The sequence below is a fragment of the Staurois parvus genome, unplaced genomic scaffold (assembly GCF_062004578.1).
Source record: "Staurois parvus isolate SC_StPar_1 unplaced genomic scaffold, SC_StPar_1.0 ptg000562l, whole genome shotgun sequence".
In the NCBI taxonomy this organism is placed as follows: Eukaryota; Metazoa; Chordata; class Amphibia; order Anura; family Ranidae; genus Staurois; species Staurois parvus.
The window spans coordinates 4,748,294-4,775,344 of NW_028318358.1; the positions used below are offsets into that span (position 1 = coordinate 4,748,294).

General features: G+C 40.2%; 1 protein-coding gene across 3 annotated transcripts in view; it reads left to right on the plus strand.

Annotated features, from left to right (window-relative positions):
* Nucleotides 1-27,051, plus strand: part of ZNF385A (zinc finger protein 385A) — a 442,370-nt gene that overhangs the window by 115,173 nt on the left and 300,146 nt on the right. The window contains exons 1-2 of one of the 3 annotated variants that reach the window (XM_089691406.1): nucleotides 1,860-2,178; nucleotides 3,964-4,123. The exons of 1 other annotated variant lie outside the window; for it this stretch is intronic. In XM_089691406.1, the coding sequence (XP_089547532.1) occupies nucleotides 4,114-4,123 (10 nt within the window). In that variant the 5' untranslated portion in view covers nucleotides 1,860-2,178; nucleotides 3,964-4,113. Of the gene's footprint in view, nucleotides 1-1,859; nucleotides 2,179-3,963; nucleotides 4,124-27,051 lie in introns of those variants that run through there. One more of the 3 variants, XM_089691405.1, reaches the window with a different exon arrangement.

The following is a 27,051-nucleotide window of genomic DNA, read 5'->3' on the forward strand; positions in this document are numbered from 1 at the left end:
GTCCTCCACACTCATGCACAAGAGGTTTTGATAATTTTACTTGGATCAATTTTTTTTATTTATATATGTTTTTTGTTTTACTTTTTTGTATGAGCATAGATCTATGTTTGTCCCAAGCATGTTTGAAATCACTTATTGTTGTCTGACTCAATACCTCTGCTGAAAATTTATTCTAAACATCAACTTCTCTTTTGGTATAATACTTGCTAGGTTTCATTTTAAACTCTCCTCTGCTAGTTAGAGGCCATGTAACTGAGTTCTTGATTTTGGTTTCATATTGAAATTACTGCCCTCCTGAACCTTATTCGCCCCCCTTGATGTATTCAATGATTTCAGTCATGTCTCCCCTTTCCCTTCTTTCCTCTAGGCCAGGGGTGTCAAACTGGTCGTTGCAAAGCTACAAGTCCTATCATGCCTCTGCCTTTGGGAGTCATGCTTGTAATTGTCAATCTTGCAATGCTTAATGGGACTTGTAGTTTGGCAACAGCTGGAGGGCCGCCAGTTTGACACCCATGCTCTAGACCAGCATTTCTCAACCTTTTTTTCAGTCAAGATGCCCTTTAAAATTATGGACAGTCCCAAGGCACCCTTTAAAATAATTGTCAGTCTCTAGACTGTCCATAATGCTAAAAGGGTACCCCAGTCTAAAACGTGAAAAACTATTCTAAGTTTTATATAACACAGCAACATCCACACATGTAGGACACCCAACACTAGAGGTGATTTATTCTTCCAACTGAGTAGTATTCCAGTGTTTCTCTTCTCCCTCAGTTTTTCTCCATCATTGAACTAATGTGACCCCAGCACTGATGGAGAGGGGCAGGAGAGGATCAAACTAGGATGCTGTGCACAGCTGTCATCCTCCTTAACTGATGATGTCATTGGTTGTCAGGACACTGATGGCTAGAAGGTTGTAATGGTGCACAATGAAAACCTGTGACTTTGTGTAACTAAAAAGCAGGCTTGTTCCACCCGCTGGCTTGTATACAAGTTTTGGGCAATTTTTAGACATTTTGTCAAGGCACCCCTGAAGAAACCTCGAGGCACCCCAGGGTGCCTGGGCGCCCAGTTTGAGAAAAGCTGCACTAGACTGTACATATTAAGTTCCTGAAGTCCCTTCTGATATGTGTCTGATATGTCTCAGACATTTCATCATTTTTGTTGCCCATATCTATACTTTTTCTATCTTATTAATATCTTTTTGTGAGTGAGGTCTCCAGAACTGGACTTGCTATTCTAAATGAACTGATGATGTAAGTGTTCCACTTGCTTATAGCCCAGCGTGAATGCAGAAGAACGGGGGAGTGGGGAGCAAGTACAATTGAACTCGGTCATGGTCCTGTTCAACCGTGCCATGTGTGAGTGTACCCAACAAAATTGGGTTGAGTTGGGGATTTTGATATATAGGTCACCAGACATACAATGACAAAACTTTCCAGGGATAGCTCTTTAAAATCTGCGACTGGAAGCCGTAGGCAGGTAGAACATATGAAATGCAAGAACAACAGAGCCAAGACAAAAATGTAAAGCAGAAGCTAGGCTCAGCAATCAGGAAGCACACACAGAGAAGGTGAGGTCAGAGCTGGCACAGTACAACTAGAATCAATGATAGGCACTTCTCCCTTTGATGTCCCGGTCCAAAGAGGTCCCGGTGCTGCTAAGCATCTTTCTTGTACGTTTAGTATTCTGGGCACTTGTCACTGACTCGCTTGGGGGAGGGGGAAAATACTGCACTGACTGAATGGGAGGCTGGAAGAGCCAGAGAGCCTGGGAATAGATATACACACAGCACACTGGGGAGGGAGGGGGACAGGCATGACAGCGGTCATGGGAGCTCCATGACAGCACCCTAGAGGGTCAGACCATAACACAGGTGTGTGATGGAGCTGTGCGGGAGGGATAAAAGGACAGGAAGAGTTGTATGCAGAGAGGTGTTCAAGGAGGAATCCTAAACAGTGCAGCATGTGGGCGTACAGATGGACCGATGGAACAAAGTGGCAGGACTTCTATACAGATCCAGAATGATGAAACACTGCTAGAACAAGCACACAGGCTTACAAGAGAGAGAATAGGCTGCACATAGGAATAGAGCAAGAACAAGGGAAAAGAGTCTCAAAATAAAAGAAGCTTTTTTAATGACATTGGGGATATCCAGGAGCCTATTACAGCCAATCACAGGTTAGTTAAAGGCTGGATAATGCAGTCGCAGCAAATAAAGCTCCTTTCTCATGGTGTGCTATCAGCTGCAGAATGTCAAATATTTTGCCCTGTATTATTTATGTATCCCATCATAAAAGAATGTCAGAAAATGGCTTTAGATAGGAAGTGACAGGACAGCATCCTGATTAACTCTTCCACTGCCAATCTGCCTTGTATGTGCTTGATGGTAATATGGTAAGATCTTATTAATATGAATGCAGTACAGTAAATGTGATTTTACCAGCCCAGTGCAAGTTTTACAATTTTACCATTAATTATTCCCAGAATTCTCTATAGACCCAGAGAAATAAAAAGGCAGCAGGGATCAGTATTTTCCTGTACCCAATTTAAGCAAATGTCCAATTAAACGACAATACCAGATTTGAAACTGCCCATAATTTTTCAATGACATGATCTCTAATAAACAGATTTCTTACTACTAGCGAAGGAATATTATAATGTATTGTTAAAATAAAAAAAAGTATAAGTGTAGACAAAATTATATTTTATGGGACAATATGGGGTTGAATGACTAAAGGTATATAGACTGTGCACTTTGCAAGGGCAATTGTTCCAGAGCTTAGTAAATGAGGGAAAGCTCTGCTGAATTACATCATCTAATCATGTGCAAGCAAAAATGCTGTTTTTTTATGTTCCTTGAATGTGATTGGGTATTCTTTGCAAAGTGAAGCAAACAGACTGTGCACTTTGCAAGTGACGTTGCACTCTGCAAGGGCATTTGTTCCAGAGCTAAGTAAATAAGGGAAAGCTCTGCTGAATTCCATCATCCAATCAGGTGCAACCATGTGTCTGGATATTTTTTGCAAAGTGAATCTTCACCTCATTTACTAAGCTCTGGAGCAAATACCTTGGCAGAATGCAACTGCACTTGCAAAGTGCACAGTCTATTTGCTCCTTAGTAAATCAGCCCCTGTGTGTCTTCTTATCTTTAGTTTGTCATTTTTTTCTTAACAAAAAAAAGTTCAATTCACAAAGGTCAACACAAGGATATGGTATATTTGTCTGACTTTAATGTTTAAATCTCATAAGATTGTAAGAAGAAGAAGAAGATAGTGGAAGAACTTCTTTTTAATTTTCTTTCCACTACTGATGTGTAGGAGTTCAAGCACCCAGAAGCAAAGGAAAGGAGTAGACAAAATAGTTAATTCTATAGCTTGCACGGTCCCCACCCTTACCTCCCTTTGGCAAAATAGGGCAGCCAATGGGAGGCCAGTCCAGGTGAGACCGAGGCCCGCCCCTCACCTGGCACAGCGCAGAACAGAAGGATCACAGAGGCGTTCTGCAGGGAGTGCTTCTCATCAGACACTTTCCCTCGCCTGGGAGTTTTCCTGTGTGTCCGGAATAAAAGCAGCTTACTAGGGTGAATCCTTCCTGGGATCCTGCCAGGATCATTCTCCTTGAGCAGAAAGGGATGAGGAGCTGGCTGCTACATGTGTCCAAAACTCCGTAATCTCTTAGTCCTGCAGCTGCCTTCCTAAATCTCCAGCCCAGTGTAACAAATAGGAAAAACACAGGACTTTCTGGGATTTCCAAGCATCTCCAGGATTTTTTCTGTTCACACCATTGGACACTAGCCTGGCCTGTCAGCATTGTTTTTAGGGCATCATCATCCTCCCCATCCCGACAGCCTCCCTAGAAATCCGCAAGTCTCTTTCTTATGCTCCACACAACCCCCCTAGGATCGCCTGCTGCACAATCTGTCAAAGCCCTAACATTTCCTCTCCTTTCTCTGTGCTGGTAAAGGGCTTTTCCAATTGCTGCTGGAAGAAGACAGGGGACAGAGTGCTTGAAAACTGACTGAAAGAAAAAGGGGGGCTAAGGAGCGAACAGCCCCCTCCTTACAAGATCTGAGGAATTGTGTCCTGTGTGTGCCAGACCCTGCAGGCTGAAGTCATGATTTTGGGTGAGTGAACATATTTTTCCACCCTTTTCATTTTATTTCATGATTTTTTTTTTCCCTGCGAGCTTTTTTTGCAATTGTGCGAAGCAGTAATGGAATCTATTGATTGTATGCCTCTGCATCACTTTACTAAGCTCTTTTGTCATGTCTTGCTATGTTATTTTTATCTTCCCATTCACAGAATTCTCTGTCTTTGAAGCTTGCTGTTTTTTTCATTGCTGTTTGCTTCTTTTCATTTATTTTTACCCACCCCTGTTCTCACTTGGGCAGCTCTCCCTTTCATCTCTTCTTTTTCCCTTCTCCAACTGTGTCTCTGGATAGTAGGATGAGGGAGAAAGACTGGTGCTAACCCATTGCATCCCCAGCACTTGTACAGAATAAGTTCTGGTATTACTGGAAGCAAGACTGGGAGCTCGCTGTTCCCAAACTCATGCTCAGGACAGTGGCCTCGCTGACCCCTTTGACTCCTCATTAGGTTCCTCCAGCAGTTTATGCTCTGATTCGGCTTGGATGTCTTGCTGTGCTTTTTGAGGACTCATTGGTCTTGTAAACACTTGTCTGCATAGTAACAGTGACTAAGACTAACCGAAGCAGAGAAGCAAATACAAAATTGAACATTACTGTTACGCTGTCGGCAGCTTCATGGTCCAAGTCTAAGTAAAGTTTAACATGGCATGAGAAATAAACTCCTTATTTTTGGGATTTGTGATGGAAGTAAGAAAGCTCTACTGTGCCTTTTTAGAATAACTGAGCAACAGGACAGCAAAATGTATCAGCTTTGTAAATACACCTGTATAGGTTCTTGAAGTATCCATTGTGCCCGGTGCAAAAAATGTTCACATGTGGGAACTGTACGAACCATGGAATGATTTGCCTAAGTCAAGCATGGACAGCCGTAGACAGACCACAATGGCAAAATTAAAAATTTGACCATTTGACCAATTTCCCACTGGACATTTTAAAACACATAATGAATACTTCAAAAGACTTTATGAGCATAGGGATACTGAGCAGGCAATAAATATCGTGATCTCACTGTCCTGCTGTACAAGTGCGAATGGATTTTAATATACTTTTTAGAGAGCTACCCATTTGGCTCCTGTACTATGGACTGGCAATGCACTGTACAGTATGTTGTGTTTTAGTCGCTGCCATATGTTGTGTGTTGGCTGGAAGTATAGGCAGTCTGAATGGTAGAACTGGGCAACGTGCGCTGTGTGTAGGAAGTTGCTTTATGTAGCGTAACTGGGTTATATAGTTGATTAGCTGAAAGATAAATGTATATGGGTATTGACCAGGAGACAAGACAATTCCAGCAGTTATATAACAACCCCTGCAGAAGCAGATTCTGTATTTTAAATGAAACATTTCAAATATGTATTATTTATATTTCCACTTCCATTCTAAATGAAGAATCTCAAATATTTATTATTTATACTTCCAGCCACCAGAAAGAAAATCAATCAGCCATGTTGATAGTGGCCAAACAGGCTTGGCAGTTATTTGGCCATCTAAAGGCTCTGATTAATACTGGCCGCCGGGGAGTAGAAGCATTTATTGTAATGGACACAGCTGCACGCGTCCCTCCTCACCTTGGCTCGCCACCAAGATTTGCAGCAGCTGCGTCTCCGTATCCCCATTGTAATTATAAAGACACAAGGAGTCAGTGTACCTGTCTTCATTAGGACCTGGCCAATACCAAAGCCATATTCAAGCAGTGCAAGGAGCAAGGTGTTCATTCTTAAGAGCAGTAAGCCTCAACAACCAATCACAATTCACTTTCCCAAAGTCAGACCTGTACTTGAAGGACTTTGATGGCTTGATATGGATGGTACACTTTAGAATTAGCTCTTTATTCCTTGTGCTCTTTACTGATTTTCTTGGCAGCACTGCATCCCATTCAGGGCCAGATTCTTTTGAGCTTATTTGATTAGACAAATAGCAGTATGCGGGGTGTGCAGTAGCCCACAGCAAGCAAGCGGTAGCCATTTTTCATTCAATAGTTCTGAGCTAATGGTGCAGTCTGATTGGTGGATGTGGGTCTGTGCACTTTGTTTATATTTCCTTATTATTAAACCCAAAAGCAAACATTTATTATACTGCAGCTTACAAATTCTTAGATGGGATGGCTGTATTTGTTTTATTTTCTGGGCTTCCTTTCTTTTATTTTTGCCTGGTGATCTGGCCAGTAAGCCTGTTGCTTTTTCAAAAGCACAAACTCTTTTTCAGATGTAGCAGTTACAGGGATGAGACAAACCATCTACCACTGACAGGGGTGTTTATAATAGTTAGCTATTATTTATTTATGTAAAACCTTTATCCCAAAAGGAAAAATTATGCTTATAAAGTGTTAGCTGGGGATTGGCTTAAATTTTTGTAGTGTATCTAAATCTGCTAGTACATCTAACACTCCCCTCCCCCAGATTGACAATGCTGCTGTCCAAAGGTGCCTCTTGTGCGCCTTCATCCAGAGTGGGGGGCACTTTAATACAGGATGGGTGTTACTGGCCAGATCACCAGGTGAAAACAGAGGGAAAAACCTTTAAAAAAGAAAACTAATGTAGCCACCACATCTAATGATTGATGAGTTGCAATATAATACATTTTTTGGTTTTAATATCACTTGAAAGTTTGAATGTCTATTGGGTTTATTTACCATGGCAACAAAGTATAATGTACAATAATCTTAGGTACTGAATATGAATTTGTTTTTAAAAATGTATTATAAGTATTTATATAGCACCAATAGTTTACTCAGCACTTTACATTCACATCAGTCCATTTCCGTCAAGGAGCTTACAGTCTAAGTTTTTATATCACACATGCATATACACACACACTAGTGCTTTAGATAGGTACCAGTTAAGCTGCCAGTATGTCTTTGAAGCATAGAGAGAACATGCAAAACTCCATGCAGGTAATGTCCTGGTTGGGATTTGAACCAAGGACTCCAGTGCTGCAAGGCAGAGGTGCTAAGCTCTAAGTCACTGTGCTGCCCCCATTCATCTGTAGTAGTTCTAGCCACAGCAAAATTAAATCTGATTTGTCACTCTAGTTAATGCAGTTTGCATGCTATTACTGTTATTTGCATATTCAAATGGGATAGCAAAAGGTGTGGCTGTAGGAACGCCCCATTGCTAGCCTGCCTTGAGCTGCACTGCCTTCCAGCATGGTCTCAGTAAAAAAAAAAAAATTCAAAATAGCTGCCCTCATTGTGCATTCATTATTACAATGTAATCTAGGCACTGACGGACTAGGAGAAAGCAAAGAAGTAATTCCCTGCTCTGGCCAGGAATACACAGCTATAATAGACAGATTTCAAAGTGATACCTTTAGTAGTAAACTAAAAAAAAATCAAGCTTTTGGGATGCTAGTTTCCTTCTTCATGTATATTTCATCTGTAAGTATTCCAAAAGAAGGAGCCCAGCGTCCCAAAAGCTTTTAATATTTTTAGTTTTCCATTCTCTATCTGTGTCCTATTCCTTGGAATTCCAGGGAGCAAGGTAAAATAATAGCAGATGCTTACTGAGATGCCATTCTTGTTAATACTTGTTCATTCTGAATCCATACCATATATGTCTGCCTTCCATCACTAGTCTTTTATATAGAGCTTTAATTATCTTTTATTGATTATTTCTGCATGCTGGGAATCTTTCGGGGACTATCATTATATATACATTCAATAGGATGGAAATGGAAGTATGAGGAAGAATGCAGAGGCTTGGTGTACCCCAACAAATACATATTTTTAAATATATCTAAAGTAATTTCTTTTCATTTTGGATAAAACGGAAAAGAGCTACCACCCCTATCAGTTGTTTGCTGTTGCCTGTGATTAGCACTGTGATTTGTCCTGATGACCATCTCTGGGACTGAGGGGTCAGAAAAAAAAAGCTAAAATTCTGAGTCGTCACTATAACTGGAGTAGAGGGGAAATCTTCAAATAAGGACCAATGGAGACAACATTGTGAGAATGGGTTTCTCTCACTTTGGATAGACCTCATCTCACACCCTTGCTGAAGGAAAATCTCCCCAATGGTATATAGACAGCAAAAACAAATAAAACACTTAACAAGAGTTTAAAGTGGCTGTAAACCCTTTCCTTCACCCATTGAAGCCTCAGGTGATACACAGAGATTAAACAAATCCTCCTACATATGTTGTACCTGTTTATTTGCAGCCATTTGTCCTGTATATCTTTGTAAAACTCAGAGATGAAAATTATTTTTGAAAGACTCACAGAGGGGGGGGCGGGAGCTCCAGTTACACACTGTACAAGAGCTCTGAGAGCTGATTGGAGGGAAGGGACACACCCCCCCCTTCACACAGCACACAGGAACAGAGCTGTCAGTCAAATTCTATGTGCTGGAGATCCCTCCCTGTCACCTTTTTAGCTCTTGGTGTCTGAAAAACTTATCAAACGTGACACATGCAGATAGCAGAGGAACTAGACAGCAGAGAGAAGTGACACTTAGGAGTTTATTTACTAAAGCTGGCTCACTCAGAATCTGGTGCACTTCTTCATGGAAACCAATCAGCTTCCAGGTTTTATTGCTAAAGCTTAACTGAACAAGCTGATGTTAGAAGCGGATTGGCTACCATGCACAGGTGTACAAGGTTCTGAGTGGACCAGCTTTAGTAAATCTCCCCCTGTCTTAGTGCTTTGGAGAGAGGCAACCACTTTACCTATTCTGTACATTCTCCATAACTTAAAAAAAACTTTTTGGATCCAAATATACTTAAACTGTTGCAGGTAAAAACATTCTCATATACATGGACCAATATTTCTTTCTAGTCAACCTTGATACCAAAGTCTCTTAAAAAAGCTACAATGATGATACCCTATGTAATGAAGCATAAAATGGAATCTGACACCACAAAGTGAAAAAATGCATGAGTCAGCCAAGATTGTATTGTGTTCTGATATTACGAATGGTAAACAACGATGGGTTAGCACACACTTTACACAAATCCTATTACTTTATGAAATAATATTTAAGGTTATTTTCTTGCTATATTGTGACAGGTATTGTTGTTCTATCAACTGTGGAATTCAAGATACTCTCCAGCCAGAGTTGAAAAATAACCATTGAAATGCAGAAAGGGTGCTTGACTGCTTAGGGTTTCTGTTTATCATCCAGACATTTTAATAGATCATCAATTAATCCCACTCCTTTTCATTTGTAATCTGGTGCAACGGGAACTCATTTTGCTTACTTTTGTGAAATGCACTAGGGGTATTCTCAAACACGCCCACTCCTTGCTGCTTTTCCACATACTGTAAAACAGGATTTTAAAACACACTGCATCTACTTTCTGACTTTAGTTCAATTGCAATGTTTCCTGGATAGCATTAACAATTTAGTAATTGGGTTTTCATATTGTCCGACACTGCTCTCTGCCATGAATTTCCTTCATAAAGTGAATCAGGTCTCTTTATATATAATCATGTATAAATGCTGGCACTTAATTGCCAGTGCATTCTTTTTTTTAAAGTGATGCCAAGCTGTCAACCTTCCCTGACCCTCCTGAAATTGCCTGCAGTGGGGAAGAATTCATAAATACAGTAGAAACAGCCAGTACAGGCTTATAAGCAGTTTATTTTGAAAATTTTATTGTTACACAGTATCAAGTTGTTGTCATAGCACACTTTAGCATTATTGACTGTTAAGGAAAAAAAATGTTGAAGCCTTCTTGCAGACCATACATGGGTCAAAATCTGAGCAATTTGGTGATCGAAAATATGACCAACCAAGCCTTCAATTTTACCTTATGTTGTTACAGAAAAGAAATGTTGTGGCCGGGAATCTTCTTATTTTTCCAGGTCACAACTCATGCGCCCATTTCTTTTTCGATTATATTTCTCGCATGATTTTCCCACCATTGATTAAAAGTTTGTTTGTTTTTCAAAAAATTTCCAACATGCCCAACCACTCAAATTCGATGGCCGCACAGGCGATCATTCAGAATTTGACCCATGTATGGCTGGCTTTACTCCACAGAGTTTGCACTCCACTTTTGAATTCTTGTAGAGTGCCTTTGAATTCCTGAAACTAAGGACTAGCTTCAAAGATTGCTGGCTTTAGCCACCTCTTCCGGCTGGTGGAAGTTCCACTTAAAGCGGTTCTTCAATCCTCTATTAAAAAATACTTAGACACTCACAGGATGTCCTCAACTGGCCCGTTTCTTCACCGGGCTGCAGTCCTTGGTGCCGGCATACTAACTGTGGGCAGTCGGATGTGACAGGTTGCGGCTTCACAGCCAGCTGCTCACTGCGCATGTGCAATTGATTGGTCCCGCAGCTTTCTGGGACCTGTGACATGTCCCAGAAGGCTGCCAGGGGGAGGAAGGAGGGCAAACATCCGTTCAGATCGCCACAGCGATCTGACCGGAAGTAGGGGAGTGGGTACCTTCCCCCCCCTCAAAATGAAAATGATGTGCCAAATCTGAAGGAGGAGAGGGGGAGAAGGAAGAGAAGAACTTCCCTTTTTGGGTGAAGTTTCGCTTTAATTAAACTAAAGTCTACAATATTTACCTCTCCTTCAACAGTCCAAGGTCCCTCACTGGAATCTTCTACCCAGTCATTCTGACACAGTGTATTTTAAGGAAGATTGAGAGCAGGCAGGTACGTTTATTTTATTGAGATACTGACATTGCATTTTTCTTCTGCAATAAAGAGCCATTGTAGTTTTTTAAAAGAATACTTTACTTCTGCTTTAAAGAGAACCTGTCACCAGACCATTTCAATAGAAATACTCCCAGAAGAGTATAAGCACATTTAATGTATATTATGGATAATATTTACCTGTATGTAAAATAATGGTAATACATTTATTTTAGTAAAGTGATCACTAAATACCTTTTCTCAGCAGTTTGTACAGTGATCATGTGACTGGATTCTGTGTCCAGCCGAGTGCTGGTTCAGCTTCTAGGAGGAGTTTTCCTTCTTCTTTGAGTTTCTTCCATGCAGAGGCTGCATGACCCATGACCTTCTGTCTGGACTCTGTTTGTCTCTGTGCAGCTCGCATGCACCCTCCACTAAGCCTGTGTCCACATGCTTTTATGGGAGGCGGTGCCTCCATCAATCAGGATGTGACATCCCACCCACTGTGTACTTTTTAAGTTACTGGGAATGGAGGGGTAGAGAGGGTCTGGGCTCTCATTTAGAATCTGTATACAAGCCCTAATATGTGATGTCAACTTCATGTGATTAGAATAGCTCCAATCATAGAGGAAACACTCTATACACAATAATACACACAAAACAGAGCATGTGCAGACTTACACTGCTGCTCTGTACAATCGGCAGATGGATTAGGGACAGTATAAGAAGGGGAGGATCAGAGAACAGCAGGATCAACCAGTCATTTTACACACTGCAGAAGGTTAACCCCTTAGGTTCCACAGTGAGTATAACAAGTATGATTTACTGTATATAAAGACTGTATTGTGGGTTTAATAACACTTTATTGAAGGGTAAAATTATGGGTTCATTTTAATTCCAGCCCTCTTTTTCTCTGCCCTCTGCTGCTTCATTTGCTGTTGGGAGAAAAGAGAGATAGCTGATGACTCTTTCTAGACCCCATGTGTTCCTGAGCAGACAGTCACCATGCAGCTGTCACAAGGCTTGAAAGGAAGTGAGCCATAAGCTCCCCATACCTAGAAGTAGTGGGTATTTCTCATTGCCCCAGGTAAAACATCAGAGCAGCAGTGGTTAGAAGATAAGTTAGGCTGTTTGGGCATCCTTATTGAGTATGGGAATTTTGACTACCAGACAGAAGGTGGTTATTTGCATGAAAATAGTCTCTGCATTGTTAAAATCTCCTGTTCTTTACAGTTATTTTTCAATAATTGTATTAAAACTCATAAATAAACTGGATTGTATGATTGTCCTTTAAGTGAAATTCTAAAAGCCTACTCATATTAACTGACCTAGGATTTACTTGAGGTCTACCAGATATTCACCCCTGCATGCTTGTACAACGGGTACTTGGCCAGGAATAGCAACCGGCAGGATTTTCTTTTCTGTTTAGTCAAGTAAAAACTTATTTATTAATTAGATTGTGAGATATCCAGAGCCTCACCTGTAACTTGAGACACACAGTGAGAGAACCATGCTTGCCAGAGCTTACAATTCCATATGGAGTTACAGTCTTCAATGATCTGTGGACAGGAGCGCTGCCTTACCACTCCATTGGCTTGCTGCAATTTCAAATCAATCCATAGGCCAGTCGACAAATATTGATCGGATGGGGGCCTGAAATCCAATAAACCACTCAAATCAACAAATTTTTGCTTTAAAATTTAATCTAAGTGCTTTTATCAATTTCATTATACATGCGAGTACAAATAGATTAAAAATTGAATTAAATAAAATTAAGGTTGCATTTAAATAAGAGTAGTGCCTTAAAGGGTCACTAAACATGATTGATACACACACACACACACACACACATATATATATATATATATATATATATATATATATTAGATTGTAAGCTCCAAGGGAGGGGATTATGATTCAGGACCACAATGCATGCATTTAGAAAAAAACAGATATATGCTGGCATATCTGTATATGATTCAATTAACATACTGTAGACCTTTGAGGCAAAAACATAACATGATAGACAATAAAAAAAGTTTATGAAAAATGTATATATGGACAGATGCTCTTAGATTGTAAGCTCCAAGGAGCAGGGCCCTCCTAACCCTCTTGTATTGAACTGTTGCTGTATTGTCTCCCATTATATTGTAAAGCGCTGAGCAAACTGTTGGCGCTATATAAATCCTGTATAATAGTAATAATATATATATATAAATTCTCTAATACTCTAAGTCATTCTCTCATTCACTAAGTTGTGATTCTCTAATCCTCTAGTAACATTTAATTGTTACCACTCAACCCCAATATATATAATTATCAACTTTAAGAATGCTTTAGTAGTCTCTTGACACACTACTAGATTTTCTACATTTATCCTGGGTATTCTTACTTTCCTCCATCCACCTGAACTTCCCAATGTGATTCTTCCTCCTACTCACTACATGCCATATTTTTTCTATAAATCCTCTTCTTGAATCATATGGTTCAAGCTGGCATCTCCATTCTAACTAATATACCACCAAAATTCCAACATGTTTCACCACATTGGCAGCTTCTTCAGGGGCACACCATGTAATAAATAAACGTGCTATGGTGCATGTGATAAACAGCCAAAAATAAGTATGATGGTATAATAAAGCTATAAGAAGAACACAGAAAATGGTCAGTGACACACTTAGCATTCTAGCTAGTCATTGCCTATATCACAACATCTGCTGACCTCTGTCTGGAAGTCTGTCCATCTGGGCTGCTATTTCAGAGAAGGATCTATAGCATTATAATGAGTTGACAGGTGATAATGAGTTCTTATGTGATACGAGATGGATCTGCATACAATCCAGTAATAAACATAGAATATGGCATGTTTTTGTTTGCAATGCCTCTCATTTTAATCTAGGTGATACAGATAATAAAGTGTGATGCAATTCAAGCTGGTATTATGTGGTACTTTGCACAGCAGGAGAAGGATTTGTTTTTTCAGTCAGGCCAGATACATATGGCGTTTTAAGATAGATTAACAAATGATACAAATGCTTGCTTGTGAAACAGTTCTAGCCGGTATGGTGCACAGTGATAGCCAAGGACCTTAGAATACCATCCATAGGGGATCTCAGAGGGTAACAGATCTCTCACACTGGTGTCATGCTGCATGTCTCTACAGGCAGTAATTACCAGCTTGCTTCTCTTACAATAGTGAAATTTCAACTTTGGCACAGCTTTTTTCAGCTTCTAAAAATTGTCACGCTTGTTTTTGCTGTGGGAATATCAGCATTAAATCTTTGATCTCACCAATTTTTCAGCACCAAAAAAAATTATGCATTTTTCTGTATTACATACAGTAACTGGAATCTTTTACTGGATGTGATATTTCTGCATACATTTATGTACCCAAAAATGAATGAAAATTATAAAATTCTTGTCTCCAATTGCCCTATCAGGATTCATCTTTTATTTTCTGAAAAATAAATATAAATTTTGATTGGTGAAGTGGGCAAAAATACCTGTTTCTGCTCACTCCTCCTGTCTTAGCAAATTATCCCCACTCTCGTATTTGGTGGTGGCGACCCATTCATCTGAATGGAGCTGCTCTGCAACTGCCCTACAACCATGTGCAACGCACTTGATTGCGGCATGGTGGTGCAGGCTTTCAGGGGATGAAACAGGCAATAAGGAATTCACAGAATGCCTCTGGCCGCTCGTCTAAGGCCTTTTAAAAATCGATTCACTACATAACAGAGAACAAAGCTAGTGTAAAAAAACTTATAGAAAGTATCTATTCGGGACTTAAACTATTGCATATGGCATCTGAAATCTGAATTGTATCTCAGTGTAGAGTTCTGGGAAAAGCAGTGAGCCATTTACCCAATCAGGAATGAGATCTGAGGACACCCTGTACATTAACACTGTATAGAATACTTACAGACTGAACCAAGGAAGTCATATTTGATATTTTTACAATTTTAGAACATTATATCATGTGCAGAATGAGGTGGAAAAGTTTTTTTTAATGATAATAAAGTGCTAAATCAGGTATTATTTATTTATTTTGTGAAAATCTTGTTTCTCTTAAATTCCCAATCCTATAATAGATATCCTATCTGCATAAAGTCGTTGATACTGTTCGTTGATGTTAGACCAGGGGCGGACAGACCATTTGGAAACTCGGGCACTGCCCAAGGGCCTGGGGTCAGTAGGGGGCCCCTTGAGAGGCCCCTGGTACCTTTTTCATAGGCTTTTTTGAGTTTGGGCAAGGACACAGGGGCCCCATGATCCCTTATTGCCCGGGGGCCTAATGAGTTGCCAGTCCACCTCTGTGTTAGACACATTAATTAAAAATGGTGGTGCACACACTTAATATTTTTAGTATTTAGTATTGTATTTTATTTGTTAGACTCTGCAGAAATATGTTCCTTGATCAAATCTTTGAATTGCTGCATGTCCAAGGCCTTTGTGACAGATTAATCTAAAAATTCACAGAAAGTGTAAGAAAATCGCGCTGCCTAGAGCCTATAATTCATGTGAATCTAAAATCGACAATGATTACTATGGGCTCGAAGATGGTAACGATGTAGACCTGAGTTCCGTAGAGTTAAGTATACTCGGAACAGTAAAGTCAGTCCTAGCTGAATCGTAGATCACTGGCAGACTGTAAAAATAACAGACTGCTGCAGTCTTAAAAAAAACAAACACATGGACGTTACACCTGCCGGCTGTACATTTAAAATTGGATGCTCAACTATAGGACCAAACAAAGGGTTCAAGTGCACAGATGTAATTATAGGACAGATCTGTAAATAAAAGCTTGAAAATGACAGACACATGAATGACTCACAGTCTTTGTTCTCTTTAATGGAAGAGGTAAGTGAGCAATGGAAACTTTTTTTTAATAATGGGGATGGTCAATTAAACACATTAAAGGAGGACACAGAGATAATGAGTACCATGTAGAATATTACTCTATCCATAGGGAGAGAAAAGGCCCACCTGGCCAATCAGCCCTTCCTGTATTTTATCCCCATAATTCAGTTATCCCGCAGCATAGCCATCCTCCTGAGTTGAAGAAAATGTTCTATTGGAGTGGAGATGCAACAATGAACAGGAAGAAGAGACTGCAAAGACTGGCAGTCTGTAATAAGTAAAAGTGAAATTTAGAGATTTTAATTCCCGCCAAGTTATGTCATTTTGGCAAAATGTATTGCAGTTAACAGGGAAAGTTAAAGAAGATTTTATACATAGTTACACTGGTAAAGCTTGGACCAATGTAACTATGCATATACCATACCTGGCTGATGCCCCTGGAAGCTGGAATTCACTGCTATTCCAGTGATCTCCACTTGCTTCCGGGTCACACACCAAGTGGCTTCCCTGCTGAATTCTGAACACAAAAAGTCAACCACTTGGCATGGGCGCCATTCATGGATTGCTTTGCATCCTCAGAATAAATGCAAAGTTTTCTCTGATTGAACAAGGTGGAGAGTTTGACATCACTGCCCTCAGCTCTCCACCTTATCTAATCAGGGAACATTTTTATACTCTGAATGATGTTCGTACTGAGCTGCAGACCTCCTGTGTTTACAAGCAGCAGGGCACATGCTTGGCACGGGACCTGGAAGCAAGTGAGGATCACTGGAGTAGTGGTGTCTACTTCAGTGATTTCCACCTTCCAGGAGCAGCAGCCAGGTATGACATCGGCCAAGCTGTACCTATGTAACAATTTATAAAATATCCATACACGGAATTCTTTAAAGCGGAGTTCCATCCAAAAGTGGAAGCTCTGCTTTTCTGCCTCCCCCTCCGCTGTCACATTTGGCACCTTTTTGGGGGGAGGGAGGAGCAGGTACTTGGTTTTCACAGGTACCCATTCCCACTTCCATCTCAGTTCGGCCTCCTCGCAACCCTCTGGGACACTTCCAAGTTCCAGAGGATTGTGGCTCATTCACAAAGTGCAGCACACTTTGTGTATGCGCAGTAGGAGATTTTGTTAGTCAAGATGGCGGCGCCAGCACCTGAAAGCCCATTGGAGAATCGGCTCACAGTGAGGACACCGCTAGATGCATGGACAGGAAAGTGCCCTAATATTAAAAGTCAGCAGCTACAGTATTTGTAGCTGCTGATTTTTTAATTTTTTTTTGTGGGGGCCAGAACTCCAATTTAAATGAAAATGTTTCTAAACAGTACACTTCTCTTACTCAGTCTGTTTTGGTCTGTTAAATAAATCATTGAAATTTTTTGTTAGATCTGCTCAATAATTGAGAAAAGTCTGTTGATCCTGCCAGCCAGAAATACAGTAAACTTGTAACTTTCTGCACACTACCTCTGTTGCACTGGAATATTCAACAGTGTTATCAGCTATATTCAGTGTACTTCTGTGGACTATAGGACACCTCCCCCTATGCTATGGAGAAAAGAGGAGAGTGTATAGTCCAAATTGGGAGAAAACAGCTGGGCGTACAAGCCTGCTTCTCCCCTGTACAATGATTGAGAACTGTTGTCCTTAAGCCAAGTATACACATTCAGTTTTTCTGTTTAATCAGCGGGTTGAATGAAAAATACTGACAGATCCCTGCAGCAAAAGAACGATCTGTGATGCCGGGATCTCTTCCACAATGCTGTTGCTATTGGCTGCAAGCGCTGAGCAAATTATGTTTTTTTTTTCAGCAAGACTGTTCGTCAAAAGCTGGTTGGTAGATCGGCTTCTGTTTAACAGGCAATAGTACACATGTACCATAATCAGTATGTGTGTACCAGACTTAAAGTGTTACTAAACCCACAGCAGTAAAATCAGTCTGTATATGCAGTAAAGCATGCTTGTTATTCTCACAGTGGAACCTAAGGGGTTAATCCTCTGCAGTGTGTAAAAATGCTGTTTGATCTTGTCTTCTCTTATCCTCCCCTTCACCTACTGTCCCCAATCCATCTGCTGATAGAACAGAGCTCTAGGAGTTACTCTGCACATGCTCAGTTTAGAGTGCATGGCTAGAGATTTTTTTTTCTTTGGGAGGGTGCATGTAATCGGCCCAGGGCCCATCAGCACTGTCCAGACAGATGGTCAGGGGTTATGCAGCCTCATAGGGCAGTCAGAGCAGAATGAAAACTCCTTCTACAAGCTTTAACTAGTGCTCAGCTGGACACTGATAGAAGTCATGTGACTGCTATGTACTGATGATGAGAAAAGATATTTAGCAGTTTATATTTATTCAAATAATTGCATTTCCATGCTTTGTGCACTGTGGGAGACCAGATATAGTGAATGCAGGGCCCTGGGTTTAGTAACAATTTAAGACAATAGGTGTGTTAATGACAAGATTACCAAATAACAAAAAAAACTAAAAGAGAAAAACAATGCAGCTACAATATCTAAGGGCTGGTAAAGTGCAATATATTACATTGTTGTTTTTGTGTTTTAATACAGTAAAAGGGTGGCTTCTAAATGGCTTTTAAGGGTTATAGAAGCTTGTTCCAAGAGAGCTTCCCTTTCACAAAAAAAAAACATGAAAAAAGCAATCTAAAAGAAAATTATGTAATGATTAGATACGCACAAAAAAGTGAAAAAATACAAATACAAGAAACATTACATTAACTAACCTACCCTAAAGACACCCTCCTTAAAAAGAAAAAATAAAGAAAACATTTTTTTTCCTAGCAAATTTCACGTAAGCAGCTCAGCTCAATGATTCAAATGTACAGGTTGCACACTGGCAAAATTTCATAAATCACGGTAGCAAAACACCAGCACAGTGGCATATTGGTTAGTACTTCTCTCTTGCAGCAATTTCTTCTCAGCTAGGACCCTATCTGGATGGAGTTTGCATGCTCACCCGGTGCTTGTGTAGGCTTCCTCCCACACTCCAAAGCTTTATTGGTAGGTTAACTGGCTTCTGTTCAAATTTGGCCATAATGTGCATAGTTTGTATGCATGTGAGATAGGGACCTTAGATTGTACGCTCCTTGAGGGCAGGGACTGATGTGAATGTAAAGTGCTGTAAATTGTCAGCGATATATAAACACCTGTAATAAATAAATCACTACCCTGTCATTATGAGCAAAAGAAGCCAATAGAATTGCAGGTGAAATGACTTGCAGCTGCTGTTAATTGTGCAACGGTCGCTTTTACTTCTTTTTCTCCTGACTCATATTGCCTTGTTTTTATGAAATAATAATTTAATGAAAGAAAACATGTAATAAGAGAAATAGGAAGGATTTTGTTTCTGTTCTCCTTCTGAAAATGTGAACTGCCTGGCTGTCTCTGATTTCATTAGTTCTGAGGCTCTGACCCAGAAGAAACATGGGGATCGTGGAGTCAGTGCTCTGGATCTATAGTCCTGTTCCTGGTCAGTGGCTGTGAAAGTACTGAGGCAAGTAATTGAACATGACAGCCCAGAATCATGGATTCCAAAACACAGGTTTCCTATAACAGACAGCCAGACAGCTACATATTGTATATGCTTCATTTATTACAGGCACTAGCTCTCGATCTGGGCCATATATGATATATAGTTTTAATGACAATCTCTGCTTGTCTTGGACCTGATTTTTTTACACAGGTGCGATATGTGGGCATGTTGGAGGTACTGTGTGTGCTGCCAGTGCAAGCCTATAGACAAAAGAACATTTCTATATGGTACTTTCTAGTATAAACCTCCCACATATCTTGTAATTATGGGTACAATGATGGCTTAAGAAAAGCACTGTAGCTTTACAACGTGTTTTTTGTTAGGTTCTCACTGGGGTTTTCTCTGGCTGGATTCTGTTATGTTCTCACCCTGTTTCTGTTGTTTTCTGCCATAATTGGAAAAAGCCTGTGCTACTTGTGTTATATTTTGGGAGGCGTGGATATTCCATTTCCATGCCATAAATAGATCAAACATTGCATGAGGTTGTTACTGGTGTATGGGACTAGCCATAAGAATGTATAAAAACCTATGGTGGTCACCTGCTGTCCATCAACAAATTATTAAATATCACAGTGACGCTCTCCACAACAATAGTATACAAATATACTTACAAATATTCTAGTACCAGGGGCATATTTACCACAAGGCAAACAAGGCATTTGCCTAGGGCGGCATGTTTTCAGGGGGGCAGTAGCATTTTTCAGGGAGCAACGGCATTTTTCAGGGGGGCAGAGCCGCCCCCCGAAAGAAGGGATGGAAGAAAGGACACATGCAGTATGGGGGTCAGGTGGGATCTGAGCGAGGCTTCAGGCTGCTTGATGGTGTATGCAGAGCCTGACTCTTGTTCCCGAGGATGTCTGGAGCTGTGAAGGTGAGTGTCTTCTCTCTCGCCAGGGTAGGGGGGGGTTGCCAGTGTATGGGGGCAGTGGTAGTGGAAGGCTCTCTTGGGAGGGGGACTAAGGTGAGGTATTGTTGGTCAATGTCAGGCTTTATTGTGGGGGAGGGGGGTGTTTGTCAGTGTCAGGGTCTCTCTGTAGGGGGGGCAAGCTAATTTTTGTGTTGCCTAGGGCAGCACGAAACCTAAATACACCATTATCTAGTACAATTATATAATTACTACTCCATACCAATACATTAATATTATTATGCAAAAAGTCCCGTACATAATCCAATAAACAAGTAATAAATGTCCCTGAGAGAAAATGTGTCTTCCACAAATTCTTCCACCAAAAAAGTTTGCTAGCCATTGAGAAAGCCCAGAGGGGCTCAACACACCAGACGGGTGGGACCTTTGGGACGTCATCATGCTGGGTTGGGACCAGACGCCATCTTGCCAGTCTGGATGCTGAGACAATGAATATATATGCTGTTATTTGACACTGTTATGTATCCTTATGTTCTGGGAGTGTTATTTTAATCCATTTTAATAAATTATCGAAGCATGGTTACACTATGAGATTATTCTTGTGCATTTCATGAGTGATATATGCGGATCTCTGGAGTACTGGAGAGACCTGGTTGCAGCTGATCTGATCTGTAAAAGGAAACAAAAACACTGTAATTCCTCCTGTATATACCACATCAGGTGAGAAGACGCCTAATTGTGCACGTGGGTGACACGAGTGGTGGAATTTTTTTGGTGGAAGAATTTGTGGAAGATACATATATATCATTTTTATTTAGACATAAATTTTTTCTCTTATTTCTATATTTATAAATTTTTATTGGATTATGTATAGGACTTTTTGCACAATAATATTATTCAGATTGAATTTTTATTTTGGAGTTTATTTTTAAATGTATTTTTACTAATAGTGTTGGATTATTTTACATTTTGCACCTGCTGTCAATCACTGTGTCTCGTTCCCCTTGTCATCGGTGTAGAGCATGGGAATGAAGGACACACTCAGGGACTAATGGGTTATGAGTGACTTGCAGACCAGAGTTGGAACCCAAGTTTCACCTCTGGCCAGAAAGGAGAGTAATGAGCTGCAGTCAAGTGTAGAGGAAGCATTCAGCTTGAGCCACACCTTAAAGTAAGTTCATAAAAGCTTTTCTCTGCAATTTGTAATTTGAGAAAGTGCTTAACAGTCTATATGGTGAACTTCCTAAGGCCATAACCTTGACTAATCCTGGAACAGTTATAAATGGTTAGAAAATAAGGTATCTTCTTTATCTCTTTGAAATAATATACTGTATGTACTCCTGGAAAAATGTAAAAGGGAGTTGTGCTGTAATTAAATGAACCCTGGGCCCCTTGCACTGATTGGGGAAGAAAAGGGGGGATTTTGTCCATAACAGGTAAGACTCCAGGTGTCCTGTCATTTTTGGTAGTTCACATTGCAAAATAAGACCACACAGCAACCTGGTTGCAATCTCTGCCACAACATTTCTGCTTTTCAGTGAAATAGCAGTTATTTGATATCTGAGGTTATTCCCACTAACAACTACTATACTGCAGCAACTGGAAAACAAAACAAAGGAGCTAGTGGAATGGGCCAATGATCCCTTATTACCTTCCGTGATTAAGAACCCAGTTAAAAGAGTAGTAATGTACAAGACCTTACATTACCAACCTAAAATCTAAACTTTAAGGCAAACAACTAATATATACAATTATGCCCGCCTAGCTTGTAATCTAGATACCTACTGCATAACTAGATTGGTGACCTCACTTTTCTCTTCTGCTATTAAGTAATACAGCTTAGGTGTCCTTTTAAGAAACAGAGATCAGTGGCGATCCTAAGGATCATTGCTGATCTCCGATCATTAGTGGTTTAGGAAACAGAGATGATGAGCGGAGAACATGTTCTCCGGTGATCATCTCAGCACACAGATGGCCAGTGTATGAAGGAGTGATGTCAGCCCTTCACTGGCGATCTGTGTTCTCCCTCCAGATTCTCCAGCTCAGAGCTGGAGAATCGGAGGAACCGCAAACGAAGCAGAGATAATTTACTGCTGCTTAGTAAACATTGTATGACTGATCTCTTACTGTAATATCGCACGATTATAGTAAAAGCAGCCATTTTCCAGCATTGAAAGCGTTTGTAGATTGCTTCTCCCTTCATTCGGAGAACTGACCTACACCACTTCATAAAAAGACATTCAGAGGAGAACTCTCTCCTCTGAGAATGCCGGAGAACTGAGCAGCAGTCATTTACCGCTGCATGATAAAAGGACACCTATGTCGCCAAGCTGCTCCACTAGCCTGTGATTGGAAAATTAAGGAGAATCAGTATACTGAAAAGCGAATGGGTCTGCTCTTTCCTCCTGTAAGCCCCTTCAGAATGTTGAATGATAGCACTGAGCAAAGCAATAGATCCCTGATTGACTTGGGGTGCTGATTTCCTTCATCCAGTGTGAGTGCTGCTTTACAGAAGGCTGAGATCAGGACATGTTTGGGTATAAAAGGTAGCCCTTCGTATAGATAACTTTATTTTTTTTAATTAATACATACCTGGATTAGTAGTGATTGGATATTGGCTCGAAGCTTGACTTTAATACTCTGATCCATCAGCAGACATACCACTGTTAACCTGGCATTCAATAAGGCCTTGCTAAATTTTAAACATGGCTTGACAGCTGACTGACACTTCATGACTGATGGTATTTGGGTGCTAGGTGTGTTTACGCACTGTTTGCATCTGTTGTAGCTAGGTTTTGCTGCGCAACATGTAGACCTATCAGCCATGGCGTCATGGCTTATATTACCTTGAATGTCAGCACCCGATGACTATACCTGTTTACAGTAGACAATTTGGATAACGTCATTTAGTTTTCAGTAGTCATTTGCTTTATTGATTCTCAATACTTGCAACTCAAATCTTCTAAATCAGTTCACAATTTAATTAAAGCAGAACTAAACCCTCCTAATGTTTTCAGCCAAGGAAGCTGCCATCTTAGCATCTTTCTGATCTCCAACTGCCATGATTCTGCACATGTGATCAGTTTTGACAGCAGCCATTTGATGGTTTGACAGTTTGGTTTAGAGCACAATTAAATGTGACAGTTATAATCCTGGCATGTTCCGGGAATGTAACTGGTTTTTTAAACTGTTAAATTGATGGGTTTAATTCTGCTTTAAAAAAAATCTGATAAAGCTTTAGAATGTTCCATTAAAAATGCAGACTTAAAAGCTCGTTCACACTATACGTGCATGAAAACTGATACGTAGATTTCACTTGCAGAGACATCATTTTACATCAGTTTTCATGCGCAGATCCCAGTACAGAAAAAATCTGCATGTGATAGAAGTGTTGTGGTGTGCACAGAGCACATAGAGAACAATTGATTTTGTTGTGCCCTTCCAGACTGCGTGCAGAAAAGCTGACATCTCTGCACAGTGGTGTGAACGAAGCCTTAAACTGAAAACATTAAAGTGGTTGTAAACTTTAGACATGAAATGTGAACAAAGCATATCCCTCTTTAGTGTGTACTTGTCTGAATTAAGAGGACTAAGTGTCATTTCTGTCTGCTGCTTTGTTCCTCTGCTATTAGGATGAGTCAATTCTGACAAGTTTTCCTGACACCAAGAAAAAAATGGTGACGGAGAGGGTTCTCCAGCAAATTGACAGCCTCAGATCTGCTCCTGTGTGTGTGTACTGTGTGCAGGGGGTGTGTCCCTTCCTTCCAATCAGCTCTCAGAGCTGTTCTCAACGAGCTCTGCAATGTGTAACTTCAGTTCCCTGCCCCTTTTTTCTGAACTCTCAAACAAGCTTTATAAACTCAGTACTTTAACCTCCCTGGCGGTATTCCCGAGTGTAGCTCGGGGTAAAGTTTCAGTACCAAAAGCAGTAACCCCGAGCTACACTCGGGCTTACCATGCAGCGTTGCTCAGGGATTCCCTGCAGCGCTTACCTTGTCCTTCGCTCCCGTGATGTCCCTCCTGCAGCGTCCCTGGCCATCTCCTCCGGCGGATGCCGGCATCCGGCTTCCGTGTTCCGGTCCCTGTGACATTGGGACGTACGGGCGCCAGAACCGGCGGCAAATTTGAAAGTTTTAAAAAATGTAATTTTTTAAAAAATGAATATAACATAGTAAAACATTGCTGTTTCAAAGCATTTCACATACATTTTGTCCCTACTGCTTTGTCCTGTGCCCTGCCTGCATTTTGACTGTTCTTTCTGCCTGGAAACTGGGAAAAGTCCATGGCGTCCAAAAAACGTCCCTTTAGGGCAAAATCAGTTTTAGACCAGCTAGAGTACAGCGATAGTAAATTAGAACCACTTGCAGAATTGAGTGATAATGATTTGTGGGGAAATTCGTCATCAAACACTGAAAACAATTCTGCGACTTTGCTCAGCGATGTGCGAACTTGCCGCTATATTTCAAATTTCAGTGTTTATGGTTTGATTATTTTATTGAATTAAATTTATTATTATATTATTATTTTTTATGATTATTTATTAAATTATAATTTATGATTTTGTGTTTCAAGTTTTATCATACCCGGGATGTTTACTAGACTCTTGTTCGGACAGATTTCAGTGAGTTATTCCTAAAAATGACAGGCCTACAATAAAAAAACAACATATTTCCATGCAAAATAATGGTACCGCTTTCAGCACCAAAAATCTGAAATAATCATACCGCCAGGGAGGTTAAATAGGTGTAGAGGACAGAAGACTACAGATAAACAGGTACAACTTATGTAGGAGGATTTGTCTCATCTCTGTATATCACCTGAGGCTAGTCACTTCACAGTGTATATGTAAGGATTTACAACCATTTTAAGTACTAAAAGAAAATCCATTAATGCAATGTGTTCTAGAATAAATCATCTGATGGAGTAAACTATATGGCAAAGCATTGTTTTTATAGTTGGGCCTTTTGTGGCAATTTATGATGAAATTGCTAAGGGACAGTAATGTTCTCCATATATTTTTTAGTGGTCCTTCAAAAAGTGTAATTGCAGTAAAGTTGCAAGGATAGTGTTCAGTGCCATTGGCACTATGTTGTTATGTGCAGCTTTGATACGACATCAGTTTATCAGTCTAGTCCCTCAAGGGCTTTTCCAGGGATTGCAGGCCACGTAAGGCTCCTTGTTCTGACATAATTCTTTTAATAGGGTCCAGCCCACGAGCATGTTGTTATAGGCTCACACATACATCAAGTAAATGATCATTTTCACTTTTATTTATATATTGAAGACAAGATGTGCAGTCATTCTAAAAGGGAAAGCCTTGCTTTTGTATGTTGCCAGAAACAAAAGATGAAAGAGTCTCCCTGGTTAGAGCTTACAGTTTGGATATTGAAAGGGAGGAGATCATGATTCAGGACCGCAATGCATGCATTTAGAAAAAAAACTTTGATACATGCTGGCATATCTGTATATGATTCAATGAACATCCTGTAGACCTTTGAAGCAAAAACATAAAATGATAGACTATAAAACAAGTTTATGAAAAATGTATATATGGACAGATGCTCTTAGATTGTAAGCTCCAAGGAGCAGGGCCCTCCTAACCCTCTTGTATTGAACTGTATTGTTGCTGTATTGTCTCCCGTTATATTGTAAAGCGCTGAGCAAACTGTTGGCGCTATATAAATCCTGTATAATAATAATAATTATAACAATAATAATAAAATAATAATAACTACATTATTAATAATAATAATAATTATTATTTTTATTGATAATTATTTATATATATATATATATATATATATATATATATATATATATACATATACATTGTAAGCTCCAAGGAGCAGGGCCCTCCTAACCCTCTTGTATTGATCTGTATTGTTGCTGTATTGTCTCCCATTATATTGTAAAGTGCTGAGCAAACTGTTGGCACTATATAAATCCTGTATAATAATAATAATATGGACAGATGCGGTCATATTGTGGCTACATTTTCTGTGCATTAGCAGCAATACAAAAAAAGGCACTCATCCACTGAATCCTCCTCTTTGCAGGGGCAGACTGACCATTTGGAAACTCGGGCACTGCCCGAGGGCCCGGGGTCAGTAGGGGGCCCCATGAGATGCCCCTGGTACCTTTTTCATAGGCTTTTTTGAGTTTGGGTGAGGACACAGGGGCCCTATGATCCCCTATTGCCCGGGGGCCCCATGAGTTGTCAGTCTGCCCCTGCCTCTTTGTTTAGTCAATTTTATTGTGTGACATCCAGCATAGTGATTCACCATCCAACCATAGCTCATCCTCATCTGATATGTTTCACCCCATCAGGGGCTTAATCACAGAGGTCTGAAGTTGGAGTAGAATGGGAGCAATACATGGTTCCTCTCTAACAACATAGATTTTTTAACAAGTTGGTCCATTTTCTATGCCGTGAATTCAAAATCTATCCTGGCTTTGTAAGATAACTATTTTCACCCACAGGACAATAGGGTTGATTTACTAAAGGCAAAGAAGCTTTTCACTTTTCAAGGGCAGTTGCACTTTGCCCTTGTAGATAAAGTGAAGCTCTGCTGACTTCAATCAACCAATCGTGTGCATGCAATAACCGTTTTCTTGTTATTTCCTTGCATGTGATTTGGTGTTTTTGCAAAGTGAAATTTCACCACATTCAGAAAACTCTGAGTTACATTCCCTTGCAAAGTGAACAGCCTATTTTCCTTTAATAAATCAACCAGATGGTCAGATTGTATGAAGTGGCAGTGGGGTTGATTTACTAAAGCAAATAGACTGTTCATTTTGCAAAGTGAAATTTGACCACATTCACTAAGCTCTGGTGCAAACTCCCTTGCGAGGTGCAACTTCCCTTGCAAAGTGAACAATGTACAGTATGTGTCCTTAGTAAATCAGCCACAGTGTGTCTGCCTTAGCATAAAAAAATGTGGCAGAAAATTGTTCTCAATAAATCCAAACTAAGCCATCAACAAGAGGGAGCATGCTGCAACATAAAACCTGTCACAAAGAATGCACTAAAGATGTTGTCCACTGCATTAAGGGCATATATGCATCA